Below are 19234 nucleotides of genomic sequence, written 5' to 3'. Positions count from 1 at the left end.
CTTTCGCTTAGGTCATGAGCTCGCGGTTCATGGGTTCGAGCCCCGCCTTGGGCTTTGTGCTGACTGCCAGCTGAGAGCCTGGAGCCTGTTTCAGTCTGTGACTCCCTCTCTCTCTGACCCTCCCCTGCTCACGCTGTCTCTCTCTCCTAGTAAAAAAAAAAAAAAAAAACATTAAAAAAAAAAAAAGACTCCAGGTTCCACAGTAGATGACTTTATTAAAAAAAAAAAAAAAATCTGGGAAAGCCTTCCCAGCCCCATCAGAAAACTGTGTGCTCACTGCAGGGTTTTTAGAGGTTCTGAGAGAAGAGAGGACATGCCTTGCTGGGCCGGGTGGGTGCTGTAATTCTGAGCTCGCTCCGGCCGCCAGACGACCTAACCCTGTAACACTGAGGTACGACCTCACCCTGCACCACTGAGGTATTTTAAACCCAAGGCCAGGATGGGCAAAGCAATTTATGAGCTTCTGCTAAGGAAGGGGTGTGGAGTAGAGTTCATGGTAAGACGTGTCATTTTCTGCCTTTTAACACTTGACTAAGAGCGTTATCTGTGCTAAAGTGAAAATGGACCATAAAAGCTAAACTAAGCAAATATCCCAAGAAGGGACGGTTTCTGTAAACACCACGAACGGGCTCACGGAAGCCCCACCGACATGGGGAGAACGGGGAAGGGTGTGTCCCCTGTGGGGACCCGCACCACAACCGTGAAGCCGTGCAGTGTCATGTCAGGGGCCAGCGGCCCTGAGAAGGGGGCTGGGAGGAAGGGATGGTCGGCCAGGCGCTGGGAAGCGTGACCACCCACAGAGCGGGCCCCTTGCGGGGGGAGGGGGGGTGGCCTGGAAGGCATCTGGGGGTCGATGGTTCAGAGGGAAGAGTCTGTTCCGAGGCAGCTCCCCCTGCCCTCAGCGAGCAGGGGCCACGCCTGGACCACGTGCGTGTCTCAGCCCCAAGAGGGAGCGAACAGTACAAGGGGGACCCTGTGCTCCCAGGAGAAGCAGGGAAGCCATGTGGGGGGGGGGGGTCAGGAGGGAGCCGGCAGACAGCCGAGCAAGGGTGAGCGTAGCTGGGCTCTAGCGAGTGAGAAGGGATGCAGACAGCCAGGAGGGAGTGATGGGGAGGGAGCAGACATCACCATCGGCCTGGGACCCAAGGCGGGAGAGGATGGGGAAGGAAGGGGCGCTTCTCAAACCCTTGGCGGGAGCAGCGCAGCAGGCGGCGGCAGCCACTATGATGAGAACCGCGGAAGCGAAGCAGGGGTAGCGGAGGAGGGAGGGTCAGGGCTGCGGGGTGCGGGCCTCACCACCTACATGCAGCCACGCAAGCGAGCGGGTGTCTCCAGGTCCAAAGCTCCAGGTGGGGGCCGCAGGCAGCGAGGGGACCACCTGGGACGGAGGTACAGGCCCCGGGGCTCCCGGGGGCGCCAGCGCCACAGAGGCAGACGGGTCAGAGAGGGGCAGGAACCGGGTTGGCTGTGGCCTTCCCTTCCTGTCTGACACAGTCCTCGTGATTTTTCAAGAACCCTAAAGCACATCTTTGAAAATGGTCGGTGGATCCATTTGGAGACAAGCCACGAAGGCCCACACGGGAGCCTCGAAGAGCTACAGGGTCAGACTAACTGTCCTCCACCGAAAATCCACTCCCACTTCCCAACCGTATCGCCTGCCCTGCCTGGTTTAGGAGATAACCCTGGACACCCGGCACGCCCCCCAGCGAATGTCCCAGAAGATTAGCTGCCCAATATAACTGTGCCGTGAAGTATTCCTGGATTCCACCTTTAACCCAAAGAGCAATACTTCCTGCACATCTCTAACTGGACCTCTGACAACAAAAGCATCGTCTAATTTGACAAATTTACGCAAAACATGGGCTCTTTATTCTCATCTCCAAACAAGAGCCACAACATGGACCAGGGTGAGCAGTCAGTCAGCCCTGATGCGTGTCCGAATTCCCAAGGCATTTGTTGGTGTGTTACCTTACATTTATTTAAGTTTATTTAGTTTTGAGAGAGAGCAAGTGCGGGAGAAGCAGAGAGGGAGAGAGAGAATCCCACGTGGGATCTGCCCTGTTAGCACAGAGCCCAACGCAGGGCTCGAACCCACAAACTGTGAGATCATGACCTGAGCCAAAATCAAGAGTCGGATGCTCAACCGACTGGGCATCCAGGCGCCCCTCATTTTAAGATTAAAACACAGAAGCCCAGGGGCGCCTGGGTGGCTCAGTCGGTTAAGCGTCTGACGTCAGCTTAGGTCATGATCTTACGGTTCGTGAGTTCTAGCATCGTGAGCCCACGGCGGGCTCTGTGCTGACAGCTCAGAGCCTGGAGCCTGCTTTGGATTCAGCATCTCCCTCTCTCTCTGCTCTCCCCGCTCACACTCTGTCTCTCTCAAAAATAAACAAACATCAAAATTTTTTTTTAAAAAAACACAGAAGCCCAGCTCTCCCCTAATCTTAATGGTTCAGAATCCCTCGGGTCTTCTTTTTGTTTTTGTTCCATTTTGCATTTAAAACATCAGCAATTTCAAAGAGCCGAGGTAGGGAGCCACTGGTGTAACTTTTCAGGAATATTAGGACACGTGCCAGTAATACTCTTCTGTGAAAAAAAGGATCGATTTTGAAAAACCCTGTGGAAAACAACGTGGGAGCAGAGGCGCAGGCCATCTCTGACAGGCTAATGTCCTGCGCGGACTTGACCACAGAAGCTGATCGGCGATACTGTTTCAGGAGCGGATCGCTCATTCCCGCTGCTCTGGCTCCTAACCAGGAAAAGGAAGTGACACTGACCAGTAGGCTCTTGAAGCTATTTCCGGTGCTCATTAACAGGCAAACAATTAGGTTTTCCCTAACAGCCGTAGGCATTTCAGTAGAGCAGGTTAACTCAGGAAGGGAGAAGATGGAGGAAATCTCAACTACAATTTCAGCTGAAACACAAAGGCAGATGGATGGTCACCATGGGTGTGGAAGGCGAGGTGGCTGGGGAGGAGCGGGGATGACGGCGGTCGGGTACATGGTTCCTCTCTCGGGTGATGAGGACGAGACGACTGCAGTGACAGGCGCACAGCTCCATAAATATACTAAACCCACTGAACTGCACACATTAACTGGGCGAACTGTACTGTACGTACTGTGTGATCAAAGTTATCTCAACATAAGTGTTCATAAATGCAAAGGAAACGTCTGAGGCATCAGAACCGAAGGTTTTACCTGGGTGTAGATACTGAATATGTGGCTCTGTACTTCGTCCATGGAGTCGAGGCCGTAGGCCACGGTGCCCAGATGCAGCCGTTTGAAAACCATCTCATTCTGGGTAAGGGTTCCTGAAACACAAGACAAACGAGTAACTGACCCTACATCCCGGAGCCATTAGTAACAGTGATGGCGGCTGCCGTCTGCGGAAATCTTCCCACTAGCTGTCGTACGCGGGTCCCCGCGCCGCCCCTGCAGGGCAGGCCTCTGTGGCGTTTGTCCTGCCCAGAATCTAAGTCCTCTTCTTTAGAAGATGGCATCCTGGGTTTCCATGGGGGCGTGACCATTGTCAGTCCCCGGGCTGCTCTAGAGGGAGAGTCGGCCAGGGTGCCGGACTCATTCTGTTGGCCAAGATGGTGACACAGGACGTACACTAGATTCTAGCCTGAAGGAACCTGAACCCTAAGCAGACAGATACATGGACAGAAGATGAACAGGGTCAAGTTCACCCCAGTGGTGGAGCCCTACAGAGACCATCCCAGGGATTCTGATGCTAACGCACCCAGAAACTTTCTGGTTCTGTTCCTTCCTGAAACCTATTTTTTTCTCTGATTTGGTGAGCCGCCCCAGACCTTTCTAACAGACTCTTCTATCCCATAGCCACTAACTGGTAGAGACAAAGCTGAAGCCCCAGTACCCCCACTCTAGCCACTCTGATACGAAACTGCGAAGCATTCTGGGGTGTGGTTATGAGGACGTGAAGCCAGGCTGCCTGCAGTGAAGGCCGTCACCATCGTCATCACCAAATAATCGACCCTCACCGAAAGGTGCAGCGGCGGCATCCGTCTCTAACACCCCCAGAAAGAGAACGCAGGCACCTCCCGTCACCAGGAGGCCTGCGAAGGCCCAGGGGGCAGCTCACCTGTCTTGTCTGTGAGCAGGTAGGAAATCCTCCCCAGCTGCTCGGGGATGGTGCTGGAGCGAACCACAGTGCCGGGGATTTTCGAGTCCCTCCGAATCACCCAGCTATACACGATCTTGCCCATGTCCAGGTTCACACGCAGGCTGGTCAGGAAAGCAGAGCGCACAGGTTAACAGGGTGGAACGCCCATCATCTGGGCCAGAACATGTGGAACCGGCCCCTGGAGATGCACGGCCCTGTGGCTGCGACGAGAGGCCACACCGCCGGCAGAGAACTCCCCTGAAGCCTTTAAGTGCTTTAAAAATACTGAAAAGGTAGTTGTCTTAGTCTTACTTTTTTTCCCCTAAATACTGGTCCTCTGAGCTAACATAGTTTGATAACGTATTGTTTTAAGAGGTGCCAGAATATACATTAACAAATTTACCAAGAAAACCGGTAAGTGCACAGCTCAATGCCACTAAGTACGGTCACCCTGGTGTAAAGCGTCACCGACCATCCATCTCCAGAACTTCTTATCTTCCCAAACTGCAATTCCACACCCATGAAACACCACCCCATTCTCCCTTTGCTCCAGCCCCCGGAGCCCACCCATCTTCTCTCCGTCTCTCTGAATTCGACCGCTCTAGGCAGCTCACGGGAGAAGAATCGCACAGACTTATCCTTCGGGGACTGGCTGGTTCCACTCGGCATGATGCCTTCAGGGGTCATCCCCGCTGTATCTCCCTCGGAGCCCAGACTCAACACAGCGCTCCCAGCGGCCACTCCCGGCCTCTTGAGCTGGCAGAGGGGATGACCTCTGAGTCGCAGCCCTGGCACAGAGCGGGCAAGATCTCTGGAGCAAAGACTGACTCGGGCAAGGATGGGCCCGGGCGGAGGGCGCCCTTCCTCCCGCTGCTACGGCCGCAGAGCGTGGCTCATGCTCCTGACCCTGACTCTTCCCGGTGGTCGTTCTTAAGGGGGCCACAAGCAAAGAGAAGACAATGCCACGGCTCGTCCTCTGCTCACCTGATGGGAATGATGTTGGAGAACAAGAGGAGGAAGCGGATGATCTGCAGGTACCAGCGGCCAGCGAAGTGCTGAAGGGCAACCATCACCAGCGACACCACCACCAAGGCGCCGAAGAGGATCTTGGTGAGGCAGTTCACTTCCAGGTCAAACAGGCCGATCTGGGGGACAAGCCACAAAGCAGAGCTGTGGGCGCCGGCGTGACCCACGGCCGCCCCGGAGACCCGGTCCTGCGCTCGAGAAGCCCCCACCCCAGGTGAGGCACTGGGACCCGTCAATCCCTGAACCTTTGGTGGAGAACGCTGGGCTCCCTGGGCTGGAGCTCCTAACCGACATCCAGAGAGCCTCAAAACATCCAGATTCCAAATTGTTTTTTAGCGATAAGAAGATTTAGACTTGGGGACACCTGGGGGGCTCAGTCAGTTAAGCATCTGACTCTTGATTTCGGCTCAGGTCATGATCTCATAGTTTGTGGGATCGAGCCCCCCATCGGGCTCCGTGCTGACTGCTCAGAGTCTGCTTGGGATTCTCTCTCTCCCTCTCTCTCTGCCCCTCCCCCACTCGTGCACAGGCACACACTCTCTCTCTCAGAAATAAACTTAAAGAAAAAGAAGAAGATGGAGACTTGCAAACATACAAGCAGGCTACTGCTGCATCTGGCGGCGCTCTGCATGGCACGGCGTCAACCATCCTCCGCCGCGGCCTTAAAATGACTCCGCCCCACACTCTGGGAGCCGCACACACTGAGCCAGTACCGCCTGAGGGCTCAGGGCACGCGCTCCCGCGGTACCTGACGTGTCAGTGCCGCACTACTGAGCACGATGACTTTAATCATTACATAGTTACGTCGATGTGTATGTAAAAAAACGTAACTGGCACACAAAAGCCGTAACTTGGCAGAAACAGGGCCCGGGAGAAGGCGACACATTGAACACGGGCACTGCAGCTGTGATGATGGTCGTGACGCCGAGCGGCAGTGACCACAGTTTGGGAAACACAGGGCTCGTCCACGGCGTGGACAAAGGAGACACTCTGCAGTGTCTGGCTCCTCAAAACTGCAGGAGGGAGAGGGCTGGGAGGGCGGGTCACGGTGCGAAAGAAGCGCTAACGGGGCCACCACCAGACAGACCTCCAGGCCGCAGCCGGTCGTCAGCGGGGCCTGTGAGTCCGAGGCTGCCGCTTCCTCACCGTGCGGCTCGGTGCTTCTCAAGGCCACCGCTCGGCTCACACGCGCCTGAGGAAGCAGTTGGGCTGCGGGGCTGGGGTGAGGGTTAACTGGAATGTGTGTGAAGGAGAGAGAGCTCATGGCACACAGTAGGTGCTCACCAGTGTTAACTTAAAAGCTTTAAAACTTTTATGAATTCACACACGTACATATGCATACATGCTTATGTGTTACATGAGTGCATCTGCAGGTACATATATACACACACACATATGTGAAAAGACAGTAAATTTATATATGTGAAATAACATGGTTAGGTGTTCCTGTCTTTATTTTTAACTTTTTTTAATGTTTATTTACTTTTGAGAGAGACAGAGCACGAGCAAGGGAGGAGAGGGAGACACAGAATTGGAAGCAGGCTCCAGGCTCAGAGCTGTCAGCACAGAGCCTGACAAATGCAGGGCTCGAACCCACAGACAGTGAGATCATGACCTGAGCCAAAGTTGGATGTTCAACCGACTGAGCCACCCAGGCGCCCCTACCATCTTTAAATCTAGCTCCTCAGGGCGCCTGGGTGGCTCAGTCGGTTGAACATCCGACTTCAGCTCAGGTCACGGTCTCACAGATCGAGCGTCAGTCTCTCTGCTGTCACGGTAGAGTCTACTTTGGATCCTCTGTCCCGCCCCCCTCCGCCTCCCCTGCTCATACTCTCTCAAAAATAAATAAACATTAAAAAGAAATCTAGCTCCTCACCCAGCCAATGCCAATCATCAAGAAACATCAAGTTGAAAAGTTCTGACAAGGAGATGCATCTTAGGACCCACATACACACCTTACTTCGAGGATTTGAGGTATTCATGACACTCCGGAGTTCTCTGCCAGTGTAAAGAACAACACCCACAACAGTGCCTAAAATGGGGAAAGCACAATGCAAAGGAATGTTAGTAAAGATGATGATCTACGGCCACGATGACCACTATGGTAGCTACTAGCTGCATGAAGCCACTTAGATTTAAATGCAGTTGAAAGTTGGGGAGCCTGGGTGGCTCAGTCGGTTGAGAGACCAACTTCAGCTCAAGTCATGATCTCACGGTCCATGGGTTCAAGCCCCGTGCTGAGCTCTGTGCTGACAGCTCAGAGCCTGGAGTCTGCTTCCGATTCCCTATCTCTCTTTCTGCTCGCACTCCCCTGCTCATGCTCGCTCTCTCTCCCTCTCTCTCAAAAATAAACATTAAAAAATTTTAAAAAAAAAGAATAAATGCAATTGAAAGTAGTATATAAAATACAGCTGCACATTCTCACTACACTTTTGCCAGGTTCAAGTGCTCAGAGTCACTGCAAAGATCAGAGCACTCGCACTGTTCTAAAAAGTCTACTGCTCAGTGTTGTCTGTGGGGTCCAGCAGTCTGACAGCTGGGGAGGTGGGGGGAGCAGAGGTCTGTCCTCTGTGCCACTGCCCTCAGAGGTTTCCAGAGGTGCCTAGAACATTCCTCTCTTCATAGACAATTATGGAAGCTTACGAACAGTCTTCTTATTTTAGAGCATATTCTTCTCGCAGAGTCTGATTCCTTTCAGAAACTGTCTTAACTAGAATATCTGGGGGATGTCTGTCCACATGGCAATTCCTTCCTGAGAACTTCCCTGCTCGCTCTCACCCCCTCCCCCAATTTTGCTTTCTAAAAGTCAACAATTTAGAAAAGGAATATTGAAGGTTAGCTAACATTAGAAAAGATGCTCAACTTGGTGAATAACCAAAGAAATGCAAAATAAGCCATTTCTATCCCTATCACAGCAACAAAAGCTGCACAGCTTGAGAGCATCCAGGGTTAGCCAAGAGGTGGAGAAGCAGGTCTGTCGTACACGCTGCTGGCTGGAGCATAAATTGGGATGACCTATTTTGGGGTGAAACTGGCAACACCGATTAAAAATTTACCATTGTCTCCGCTTCCCAGCGTACGCCAGGACGACGCGCAACACGGTGGGGAAGACAGACCACCAGGGAGGAAACGAGAAACAGGTAATCACGGACAGTGGCGGCCGCCACGGCCAAGTTCAGGCGGAAGAACGGGAAAGGAGGCCGGAGAAGGCTGCCAGTCCTGCGGGTGCTCAGGACACCTGAGCAGACGCTGGAACCCCGAGAAGGGGCCCGCCCTGCCAAACCCAGTCTCTGCTGGAAATGCGAACATCTGAAGTCTCCCCGCTCGGAGGAGGACACAAAGCCTCAGAGAGTTTCGAACAGAGCTGGAAGAAGAGCCCACGCCCAGACGAAGGCGGGGACCGTGTCTCCCGGAGAAAGCCCTGGGAGAAGACGCTGAAGTCCCCCTCCAAGCTTAATGCACCGGCACACGGCGGGCGGGCCCCTTGCCGGATGGCGGGCGCCGGTGAGCGCAGGCCTGCGGCCACAGCAGACGCTTATACTAGGGGTGGCCGTGCGGCTGCTGCACTCACGCCTGCACTGATGTGGTGGGTCTCGGTCACCGAGGTCCAGGATTCGAGTGGGTCCTGATAACTAGTGCCTCCGAACAGGCCCCCCCCGCTGGCACCAGCCGCCCTCAGTGCCTCCCGAGGCCGCTGAAAATGGCCTCCCCGCCCTGTGGTCCTGTGCTCAAGACCGTAACAGCCTACACAGGATCCAAACACCGGCCACCGTCACCCCGGAGAAACCACAGGCATAGCCCGGTTTGGTCCGCACAACGCTTTAAAGATTTCGGGGCGCCTGGGGGGCTCAGTCGGTTAAGCGTCCTACTTCAGCTCAGGTCATGATCTTGCAGTTTGTGGGCTCTGAGCCCCGCGTCGGGCTCTGTGCTGACAGCTCGGAGCCTGGAGCCTCTTTCAGATTCTGTGTCTCCCTCTCTCTGCCCCTCCCCTGCTCATGTTTGTCACCGGCTTAGCAGCAGGTGCCATCCCTTCGGCCAGGGGCAGGCTCTCAGCTCGTCTTGGTCCCCACCCGGCCCACTCAAGCCCTTCGAGACCTTCCGACCCGAGCCTCTCCACCACCCACCCCGCCCCCCGCCCCTGTGCTGTCAGCCCCGCTGTCCCTCCGTACTGTCACCCTCTGCCATCTGTCCGCACAGTCAGAAGCCTCTCCATTCGGCCAGCTGGCTTCCCCAACTCAGACCGCCGCGGTCGGGTATCACACGAGGTTCTTCCTAAGTCTCCACGACAGTGTGGTCCTGGGGTCAGCGCTACTCTATGACCCCTTTGTCCCCCGTCTGTGACAGGAGAAATGCTCCCCCCGCCCGGGAGCGAGCCTTCAGAAACGTTTAGAGCAGTGAGACACTTGCTGCACTCAAGCGTGCAACCACGGGAGTCCCGCCGAGCGGGGTCTAGGGCATGATGGACCCCTCGCGGCAAGGCGCACGCGGCGTGACTGCGTGCTGGTCGTACCGCGGCTGCGGATCGGTGTGCCGGCCGGGGTGGGGGCAGTGGCACAACGGGCCGGAGCGTCTGCGACGACCCGGGCTCCATAACACCCGGGCCGCCTGCTCTGCCGAGTCCCCACGCCTCCCCCACCCCTTCCCTGTCTCACCCCAGTGACTCCTCCACCGGGCAGCACGGTGTCTGGTTACCGTGGCAACTGCATCCTCTACAGACTGGCTCCAGCCACTGCAGCTGGACCCTAAGCGCTGCCTGGCAAGTTTTTTTTTATTTTTTAAACTTTCAGGTGAGAACAGCAGAGTGACCAAAACACAGGAGTTAGAGTCTAAGGAGGTCAGACAAGTAATCACGGCTGTTTCTTGAGCTGAGCACCAGGAAGGAAACGCCTTGCGTGTAACCTCGTGTCTGCACTAGAACCAGAATGCAGTCAGGGAACTACTCACGGAGAAGCAGGGGGAACGGAGGCCAGCTAAAGAAGTGGTAAATGTCCAGCTTCTCGGACTCACTCGAAAACCTGTGCCTGCGGAAGCGCCTGGCAGGTGCTTCCCCAGGACCGTGGCAACCACCGCTCTCTCTGTTCCCACATCGCCACTCACACTGTCTGAAATGTCTTCTCCCATCTTCAAGATCCCAACCTGCCTTCCACTCACTTCCTCCCAGGAGATGACTTCCTAGGCTGTGTGACTTTAGGCAAGTTGCTTAACCTCTCTGAGGCTCACTTCTTTGTCCCATTAAATCCTCATTTAATGCTGTGAGGCCAAAGCAAGAGAATGGCAGCCCAACACTGTGTAACTAAAAGAATCTGATAAATAAAAGACTTCTTACTGTTCATCTCTGAGATCAAGGCTGAAAAGCCTTTTCTATCTCAGACCCGTCCCCCTCAAAATCAAAATCTGTATTAAGTTTGAGTAAACTAGAAACACCACAAGGCTGGGGGCCAGAATTTCCCGGCATGCCCCTGCAGCGCTAGCGCCCAGCGACAGTGTGGAGCATGACGCAGAGGCGCCTGATCAAAGTTTTCTGGGGGCGCCTGGCCGGCTCGGTTGGTACAGAGCATGTGACTCCTGATCTTGGGGTTGTGGGTCCAAGACGCATGTTGGAGAGTAGACTGTACTTAAAATACAATTTTAAAAGTCCTGTAGGGGCACCTGGGTCACTTACTTAAGCGTCTGACTTTGGCTCAGGACACAATATGGTTTATGGGTTCAGGCCTGCACTGGCTCCTCACTGATACTGTTGGGCCTGCTTTTTTTTTTTTTTTTTTTTTCCCTGCATGGAAAGAAGGCAGGCAGGAAGAAGAAAATCCCCAGGATAAAACCAGTTAGACGTGTGAGCATGTATTTATTACTGCAATGTTAGGGGCGCCAGGGTGGCTCAGTCAACTGAGTGACTGACTCTTGATTTCGGCTCAGATCATGGGATCAAGCCCCACATTGGGCTCTGAGCTGAGTGTGGAGCCTGATAAAGACTCCCCCCTCCCCCACTCTGTTCCTCTTGCTGCCACACTCTCTCTCAAGTTAATTAAAATTTTAAAATAAAGAATAATTACTTGTTAACAAATGACTTCAAAGTGGAGGAAGACTGGGAAGGAAGAGGAAACCAGTTCTGAGAGATGGGGCTGCACAGGAGCCAGGGGAGAGGGGGAGGGGAAGGGCGGCGTGGTGGGCGTGGCCACGGGCCTAGGTGTGGCCTCGGACATGGGCGTGGCTTCGGGCCTGGCCAGGTACGGCTGGCAGTGCCCAGTGGCCACGCTGACACTTAAGGGCCCATTTCTCACTTCTTTAGTCATCAGGAGGATTTGAGGCCCGGCCCAGATTATGCTGCAAATACAGGCAGGCAGCGGGAAAGAAAAATGTCAGACGACGTAAAGGGGACGCTCATCTCTATCTGCATGAAGCGGTGCCCCTGCGGATGCGGAGCCCGCAGCCCGGTGTGTAGTCTGCACTGATCTGTGCTGGCATCGGCGGGCCTTGTCGCAGGGGACCCTGACCGAGCATCTGCAGTACTAAAGAGCCACAGGGTGGCATCAAGCAGAAGAAAACTGGTTGGTGGGAGGGAGATGTGCCTGAAGAGGGAAAAAGTGATCTTCCAACAGCAAAGACAGAAAGTTGCCAACAGTATAATTACTAGCGAATAACAGTGGATACTATTACATAATATATGTAACAGAGTAACCACCACTGCCCTGTAAGTTCCGCTTCTGGAGCAAAGTGCCTTGGTTCAAGTCCCCACTTTGCCCTTTACCTGCTGTGTGACTTTGGGCATGTTACTTAACCTCACGGAGCCTCAGTTTCCTCATCTGCAGAATGGGAATCATACCAGCACCTTCCTTCATGGTAACGTTGGGAGGGTTAAGTGAAATGTGTAATGCACATAAAGGGCTCGACAAAGTGCCTGAGAGGCGGGAGGCGCCCCACTAAGTCCGGCTGCTACTGCCGCGGGCACTGCTCAGCCCCCGAACCTCTTCGGCCTGGTGTCATCCCAGTGCTCAAAACTAAAAGGCACCGATGTCCATGCCATGGCTCCGACTCAGGCCCCCAGCCTTTTCCTGCACCAGTGCCTCTGGACCGATGGGGCCGGCCTGGCAGCCCGCAGAGACACAACTTCCGGCCAGAACGCCCCGGCTGACCCAATTTCTGGTACAGATTAGAATGTCAATCTCGGGCGGCAATTAAGGGCTATTCCTGGAGTGGACGCTGCAGAGAAGTCGGCCGGCACAGCAGGCCCTCACAGACGTCCGCAAGTGTCCGCGGGCCAATTACATGCCGGTTCGATTCCCCCAAGGGGCGGGAGCAAGTGGAAAACACCATCTGACCGACGTCTAATTTTCCCAACTGACAGATGATTATTCTAATTACACACAAGGATTTTCTTTCCTTTTCAAATTGCTACCACATTCCTCGGCCAGGGTGCCCTTACCCGACGCGATGACCGTGCCGGCCCACAGCGTGTTCTCTATGCTCAAGCTCTCGCTGATCGGAGGGTCGCTGTCCTCCTGGAAAAGACCAAATGGACACGTGTTCATCTATCGAGGTTGGGGCGCAATCCACGGGCCGTTTCCAGCTCGCTCATCCCAAGACGGGAAGAGGGGAGGATCCCTACTCGGGAAGCCTACAGTTCAGCCCGGGGAGAAGGCCAAGCTAATAAACCACCGGCCTCGGTGCTGTCATCCCACGGTGATCATGAAAAGGGCGGTTTGTGGTTGAACGACAGGCTTGTAATGCTGAAGAAATGCCTTACGAGGCTGGAAATAAAACGGAGAAGCCAATCAAACAAACACAGCCCTTTGCTGGCTGGGCCTATGGCTTCCGGAAGGAGACCGTGAATTTAATTTGGAGGCTATAAACCTCCTGTCCCAAAATTCTTCGAATAATTTCAGTCCAGATTTAATTTGTATTCTGAAAAATTGGGAAGTGGCTTAAAAAATTATAATGGGGCCAGACGGGGCTTGTGCGGGTGTGAAGAGGTCATGGAAGCGTCCGAAGGGGACAGAAAGAGTAAGTGCTTTCAGACCACAGAGTTTTAACACCAGTTATAACCACGCTCGGCTCTGAGCTGTCAGGTAATTCAAGCTGTTCAGAGGCTGGAAGAAAATCTAGCTGGGCCGACCTCCCTGAGAAACACCATGTCAGCTTCCAAGACCGGGCGGGGAGAGGGGGTGCTTCTTCAGGGAATTTCACCCCCACCTGGAGGAAAGCTACTCCCTGACAAAGCCCCGTCACCACCTGTGTGCAGGTCTCTGTCCCCAGCACAGCCTCGAAGGCAGGCAGGACTCCACGGTGAGCAAGGCCTACTTACTCTGGTAAAAGTGCCCACGAAGTTGTGAATGTCGATATTTGGTTCTTCCGCGTAAACGTATGATCGAATCTGAAGAAGGTCCTGTTCAACAGAGGTAACAGTTTGGAGTTAAAACAAAAATCTTGTTTAAAAGAGGACGTCGGGAGGCACCCACTTGTTTCCAGGAACAATGGTGGCTCCCAGATGGCAAAGAGGCTCTCAAAAATTACAGGGCAGGTGGGAGAAGGAAGAAGACTTTTCTATTCGAGAAGCTTCAGAGTCACTACACACAATATCCCAAGACTCCCTCACAGACTCGGCTGTGAAGATGCCGGTTTCTGTGTGTTCGCCGAGGGTTCCCCACGCTGGTTCTGCCGCGCTGCGGTTTACAGGAGCCGTTGGTACCAAAGAAAACACTCGCTCAGTCAACAAGCGGCTATTGGGCACCTTCTCTGTGTAAAGCCGCGGAAAAGGCAGAGGAGTGAAAAGCGAAAAAGAGCACCTCACACCCATAAGGAGGGCTACTCTCAAGAGAGAAAAAAGTGGGCGCCTGGGTGTCTCCGTCGGTGAAGCATCTGACTTCGGCTCGGGGCGTGATCTCACGACCCAGGAGTTCGAGCCCCGTGTCGGGCTCTGTGCTGACAGCTCGGAGCCTGGAACCTGCTTCGGATTCTGAGTCTCCCTCTCTCCCTACGCCTCCTCCACTCATACTCGGTCTCTCTCTCTCAAAAATAAATAAATGTTAAAAAACAAAACCCAAAAACCAGAAAACCGTGTTGGCGAGGATGTGGAGAGATTGGAAGCTTGTGCACCTGTTGGCTGGAATGTGAAATGGTGCAGCCACTGGGGAAAACAGTATGGCGGGTCCTCAAAAACTTCCGCCAGAGAATTACCATAGGAATGGCAACCCACTTGCTGCAAAATGAAGGCAGGGTCTCAAAGATAACAAACTGCCATGTTGATAGCAGCATTTTTCACAATCACCAGAAGATGGTAATGAACTCAAGTGTCCATGAATAGACACAAGACGCATGGATACACGAAATGCAGTGTATGTGTATATATATGATGGAATGTTGCCCAGCCTTAAAAAGGGAGTTCCGACACAGGCCACCGCGTGGGTGAAGCTTCGGGACATTATGCGAAGGGAAGTAAGCCGGTCACAAAAGGACAAATACTGTGTGACTTACAAGAGGTCCCTGGAGCAAAGTCATAGAGACAGAAAGAACAGTGTGGCTGCCGGGGGCTGGGCGATGGGGAAGCTCTGTTTGATGGGCATGGAGTCTCAGCTTCGCAGGATCATAAAACCATAAAACGGGGGGCGCCTGGGCGGCTCGGTCGGTTGAGCGTCCAACTTCAGCTCAGGTCACGATCTCGTGGTTTGTGAGTTTGAGCCCCGCGCCAGGCTTTGTACTGGCAGGGCAGACAACTGCTTGGGATGATTCTCTCCCTCTCTCTCTCTGCTCCTCCCCTGCTCTCTCGTTCTCTCTCAAAAATAAATAAACGCTAAAAAAAATTTTAATCATAACATGGTAAAGCTGATGTGTATTTTACCACAATAAAAAAAATTAGGAAAAAAAAAATCTCCAATCAGGTGGTCAGGACCTGATACCACCGGTATTCGGACAATACTCCGAGCCGACAAGGGTCTGGAGTGGGGTGGAGGCTGCTGGCCGCCCCCTCAGGCAGGGTCTGAGCCCTCTCCTAACCAGCCAGGAGACCCCGTATGCAGATGTGTTTTGTTCTGCGGCCTCTATGTACTAGTAAGAAAAGGCACTGAGACACAGCCAAAGCAGAGAGGGCCAAATACAGGCGGATCCCTTCCCTCCCAACAAGCTTGCAGGTACCTTTGCTGACAAAGCAAATTAGGTACCTTTGCTGACAAAGGTCTGCAAAGATCACCACCGACTTCCCGTGACCCCCGGGGAAAGCGGGTAAGGTGTGGGGTAGAGGGCACGAATGAGACGGTTCACTTTTTCCTCCAGGGCATTCCATACAATTTAATTTTTTCAAATGTTGATTTATTTTGAGAGAGAGAGAGAGAGAGAGTGTGAGCAGGGAAGGCGCAGAGAGAGAGGGAGAGAGGGAATCCCAAGCAGGCTCTGCGCTGTCAACATGGAGCCAAATGCAGGGCTTGAACTCCTGAGCTGTGAGAGCATGACCTGAGCCACGGGGGGAGGGAGACGCAAGCGTGTGTTAAACTGACATGTCCAAAGCACACACAGGAAATGCAATGCTGTGCAGCTGACAGTCAAGTATCTTCATGATTCTAGGCTCTTCTAGACTTTTTTTTATTACTGTTTTTTCATTTTTAAGAGACAGAGCATGAGCAGGGGAAGGGCAGAGAGAGAGGGGGACAGATCATCTCAAACTGTCAGCACAGAGCCGATCGTGAGGCTCAAACTCACAAACCGCAAGATCATGACCTGAGTTGAAGTCAGAAGTTCAACCGGCTGAGCCACCCAGGCGCCCCCTAGACTGTTTCTTAAAGAGAACCCTTCAAATCATTTTGAGGATCTTAAAGCTTTCTTTGCAGAAATCCTACCAAGAAGTTAAAATGCATCACCCAGGGGCGCCTGGGTGGCTCAGTTGGTTAAGCATCCAACTTCGGCTCAGGTCATGATCTCACGGTTCGTGGGTTCGAGCCCCGTGTGGGGCTCTGTGCTGACAGCTCAGAGCCTGGAGCCTGTTTCGGATCCTGTGTCACTCTCTGTGTCTGCCCCTCCCCTGCTCATGCTCTCTCTCTCTCTCTCAAAAAGAAGTAAACATTTTTTAAAAAGTTTCAAAATGCATCATGCAGAAAAATCAGAACCCTCTCATTAGGTTAACTCCATCTGGGGGCAGGTGAGTGCCTTCTAAGGATTCCCAGGGGCTCCTAACCATGGTTAGAAACTCGCTACTGTAGAATGCCTCTTTTAAAAATAAATACTAATACTGGCGTTATTTCCGCTGTCGCTGGCTATGGAAAGTCATTAGTACGGTGGGCGTGTCTATGGGCAGGTTTGCAGGGACACTGTCCTGCCCCCCCACACACACACACACACACAGAACCGTTACAGTGGCTGCTGGCCCAGGAAAAGCTGACACGGTCTGCCCAACCCTCTCACACCACTGTTGTTCTCTGGGTGTTTCAATTACATTTTGCGACTTTGTAACCTAGTCCTTGGGCCACATCCAACCTATGTGGCTTGTGTTTAAACTTACTCTCTGGCTCCCTGTCCCCCCTCCATTTACAGATCACAACATGAGTAACATGGGACTCATGAGGAAGTGTGGGGCCTTGAGGACTTTGAGAGCTTGCTGGTTCTATTTAGGCCACCCCCCAAGAGAGGGCTTGGCTTTTGTCCCACACACTTCACCATGCTGTTCCTCACACTGTTCCATGCAGAGGATATTCAGCAGTGAACACACTGGGCAGAACTCTGCTCTGGGAGATACTGCCTTGAAGCGAGTGGGGCGGCCAGGAAATGCCTCCCAGAGAAGGAGACTTGAGCACAAAACCCAGGAGGTGGAATGGAGACATCTGCCCAGGCAGCCACTGGGGTCTGCCTGTCCCCTGTGTCGGAAACAGCAAGAGCAAACACTCAGAGGCAGAGGAGGCCTGATCAGGAGGGAGCCGGCACCGGTGGGCACTGGGGCTCCGGCACAGAGACTGAGGTCATGGGGCTTGGGGACAACAGCGGCGAGGCCCACAGCAGTTCTGAGTATGACAAGCAGCCTTCAGAAGCTCCAAGTGGAGAAACGATACACCTGACCTCCTAGGTTCCTGCTAGGAAGCTTGTCGGGGCTTCTTAAGACTCTGAGCTTCCAGGGGCGCGAGGGGGGCTCAGTCGGTTAAGCATCTGACTTCTGCTCAGGTCATGATCTCACTGCTCATGGGTTCGAGCCCCACATCGGGCTCTGTGCTGACAGCTCAGAGCCTGGAGCTGCTTCCGATTCTGTATCTCCCTCTCTCCCTGCCCCACCCCCATTTGGACTCTCTCTCTCCCTCTCTCAAAAATGAATAAATGTTAAAAAAAATTTTTTTTAAAAAGACTCTGAGCTTTGGGACGCCTGGGGGGGCTCAGTCGGTTAAGTGTCTGACTCTTGATTTCAGCTCAGGTCACGATCTAACAGTTCATGAGCTCAAGCCCTGTGTCGGGCTCTGCACTGACACTGTGGAGGCTGCCTGGGACTCTCTCTCTCTCTCTCTCTGCCCCTCCCCAGTTCTCTCTTTCACTCTCAAAAAAATAAACTTAAAAGAAAAAAAAATTCCGAGCTTCCCTGCAAAGAGCTCCCCACTGTACTTCACACAGTAACTTGAAAGAACAGGCGCTGGGGGCTCCCGGGGATGCCCCCCCCCACCGGCCCTCCTTCGCACCTGACGCCCCGCACCCTGCTCTGCATGTGCAGGACACCCGGGTCGGGGGGCCCCGCAGGGACATGGCTGCCAGGCTGTGTCTGTGCGGGAAAGCTACTCACGGCCGCGGCGGGGAGCCTCTGCGCGCAGCCCACGGGGAGCCGAAGCTTCCAGTCCGTCTCACCATCCAGCTGATCCGTCCGCAGGAAGCACGACCCTGTGGAAGGAAGGTGGGCGCCGTCGACCCCTCGGCAGCTCTGGGTCGTTCCTGCTCTGGACTTTGTAAAACTCCAACCAAGGGCCGGCAGCCAAAAGGGAAAAGAAACACCCCGTTTCCCACCTCCTCTATAAGCTCTCAGGTAGGAAGGTCTGGGTTCAAATCCTCACTCCGCCGTCCACTCAGAGTAGGAGGCGGGGCCTGCTCCTTGACCTTGCCAAATAAACACCAGCAGGCCCCGTCTGTAAGATGGGGAGAAACGCAGCCCGCAGCGCTTTGCTGCAAAGGCCTGGGGGTGACGGAACCCCGCACGGTGGCTGGCGTGAGGCAGCTAGTGCATCCGGCCACTCTGAGCAGGAGTCACACCACACCTTATCGGGAACCAGACCCTGGACCCAAGCCCAGCGGCACCGCGTACTAGCTGCATGCCCTAGGCCTCAGTCTCCCTGACTGCAAAAATGGACAGAACAGCAGCAGCCTAACATAGGGAGGGCTCCTGAGGGCTCCGCAGCTGATCGCGCCAGACTGCTTAGGACACAGAAGGCGCTAGAAGGGACCTGCTCTGTTACCTACTCGCACACGGGCGCCTCTTTCAGTCTGATGTGCAGGTCTCAGCAATGATTTACCTGTGACTTCATCAGACCCCGAACGGGCTGAATTCGTGGACACCGCAGCCAAGACCTCTGGGCGCTCTTATGGAAGAACATGTCTGAGGCTCCTGGGTGGCTCAGTCGGTTAAGCATCCAACTCTCGGTTTTGGCTCAGGTCATGATCTCACAGTTCATGAGTTCGAGCCCCGAGTCAGAGATTCTCTCTCTCCCTCTTTCTCTGTCCCTCCTCTGCTCATGTTCTCTCAAAATAAATAAACTTTAAAAAAAAGAAAAGGGAGGGGGGCACCTGGGTGGCTCAGTCTGTTAAGCATCAGACCTCGGCTCAGGTCATGATCTCACAATTTGTGGGTTCGAGCCCCATGTTGGACTCTTTACTGACAGCTCAGAGCCTAGAGCCTGCTTTGGATTCTCTGTGTCTCTCTGCCCCTCCCCCAGTCTCTCCCTCTCAAAAATAACATTAAAACAAAACAAAATAAAAATAAATAAGAAAAAAGGAAAAACATATTGAATCTTTTCTTTTTTGGAGAGTGAGGGGGGGAAACACTTCGGGGACCCCTAATCCATAATGCTCTATCTTCACTGGTGAGGTCGGAAGAGCTGACTGAGGACACAGCTGCAGATTTCAAAACACGACTTTTAAC

General features: G+C 53.7%; 1 protein-coding gene across 3 annotated transcripts in view; it reads right to left on the bottom strand.

Moving 5' to 3' along the window:
* The window catches only part of ATP9A (ATPase phospholipid transporting 9A (putative)), a 124346-nt gene that overhangs the window by 51312 nt on the left and 53800 nt on the right, over positions 1 to 19234 (bottom strand). For all 3 annotated transcript variants that reach the window (XM_039229968.1, XM_039229970.1, XM_039229969.1), the window contains exons 7-13: positions 17888 to 17982; positions 13448 to 13528; positions 12569 to 12644; positions 7104 to 7180; positions 5107 to 5267; positions 4102 to 4244; positions 3198 to 3310 (exon numbers count right to left, since the gene is read on the bottom strand). In XM_039229968.1, the coding sequence (XP_039085899.1) occupies positions 3198 to 3310; positions 4102 to 4244; positions 5107 to 5267; positions 7104 to 7180; positions 12569 to 12644; positions 13448 to 13528; positions 17888 to 17982 (746 nt within the window). The remainder of the gene's footprint in view (positions 1 to 3197; positions 3311 to 4101; positions 4245 to 5106; positions 5268 to 7103; positions 7181 to 12568; positions 12645 to 13447; positions 13529 to 17887; positions 17983 to 19234) is intronic.

Source organism: Hyaena hyaena, unplaced genomic scaffold (genome assembly GCF_003009895.1).
Source record: "Hyaena hyaena isolate Hyena2069 unplaced genomic scaffold, ASM300989v1 scaffold_42, whole genome shotgun sequence".
Lineage (NCBI taxonomy): Eukaryota > Metazoa > Chordata > Mammalia > Carnivora > Hyaenidae > Hyaena > Hyaena hyaena.
Note: the sequence above shows the minus strand (reverse complement) of the source record. Positions and strands in the feature narration are given on the sequence as shown.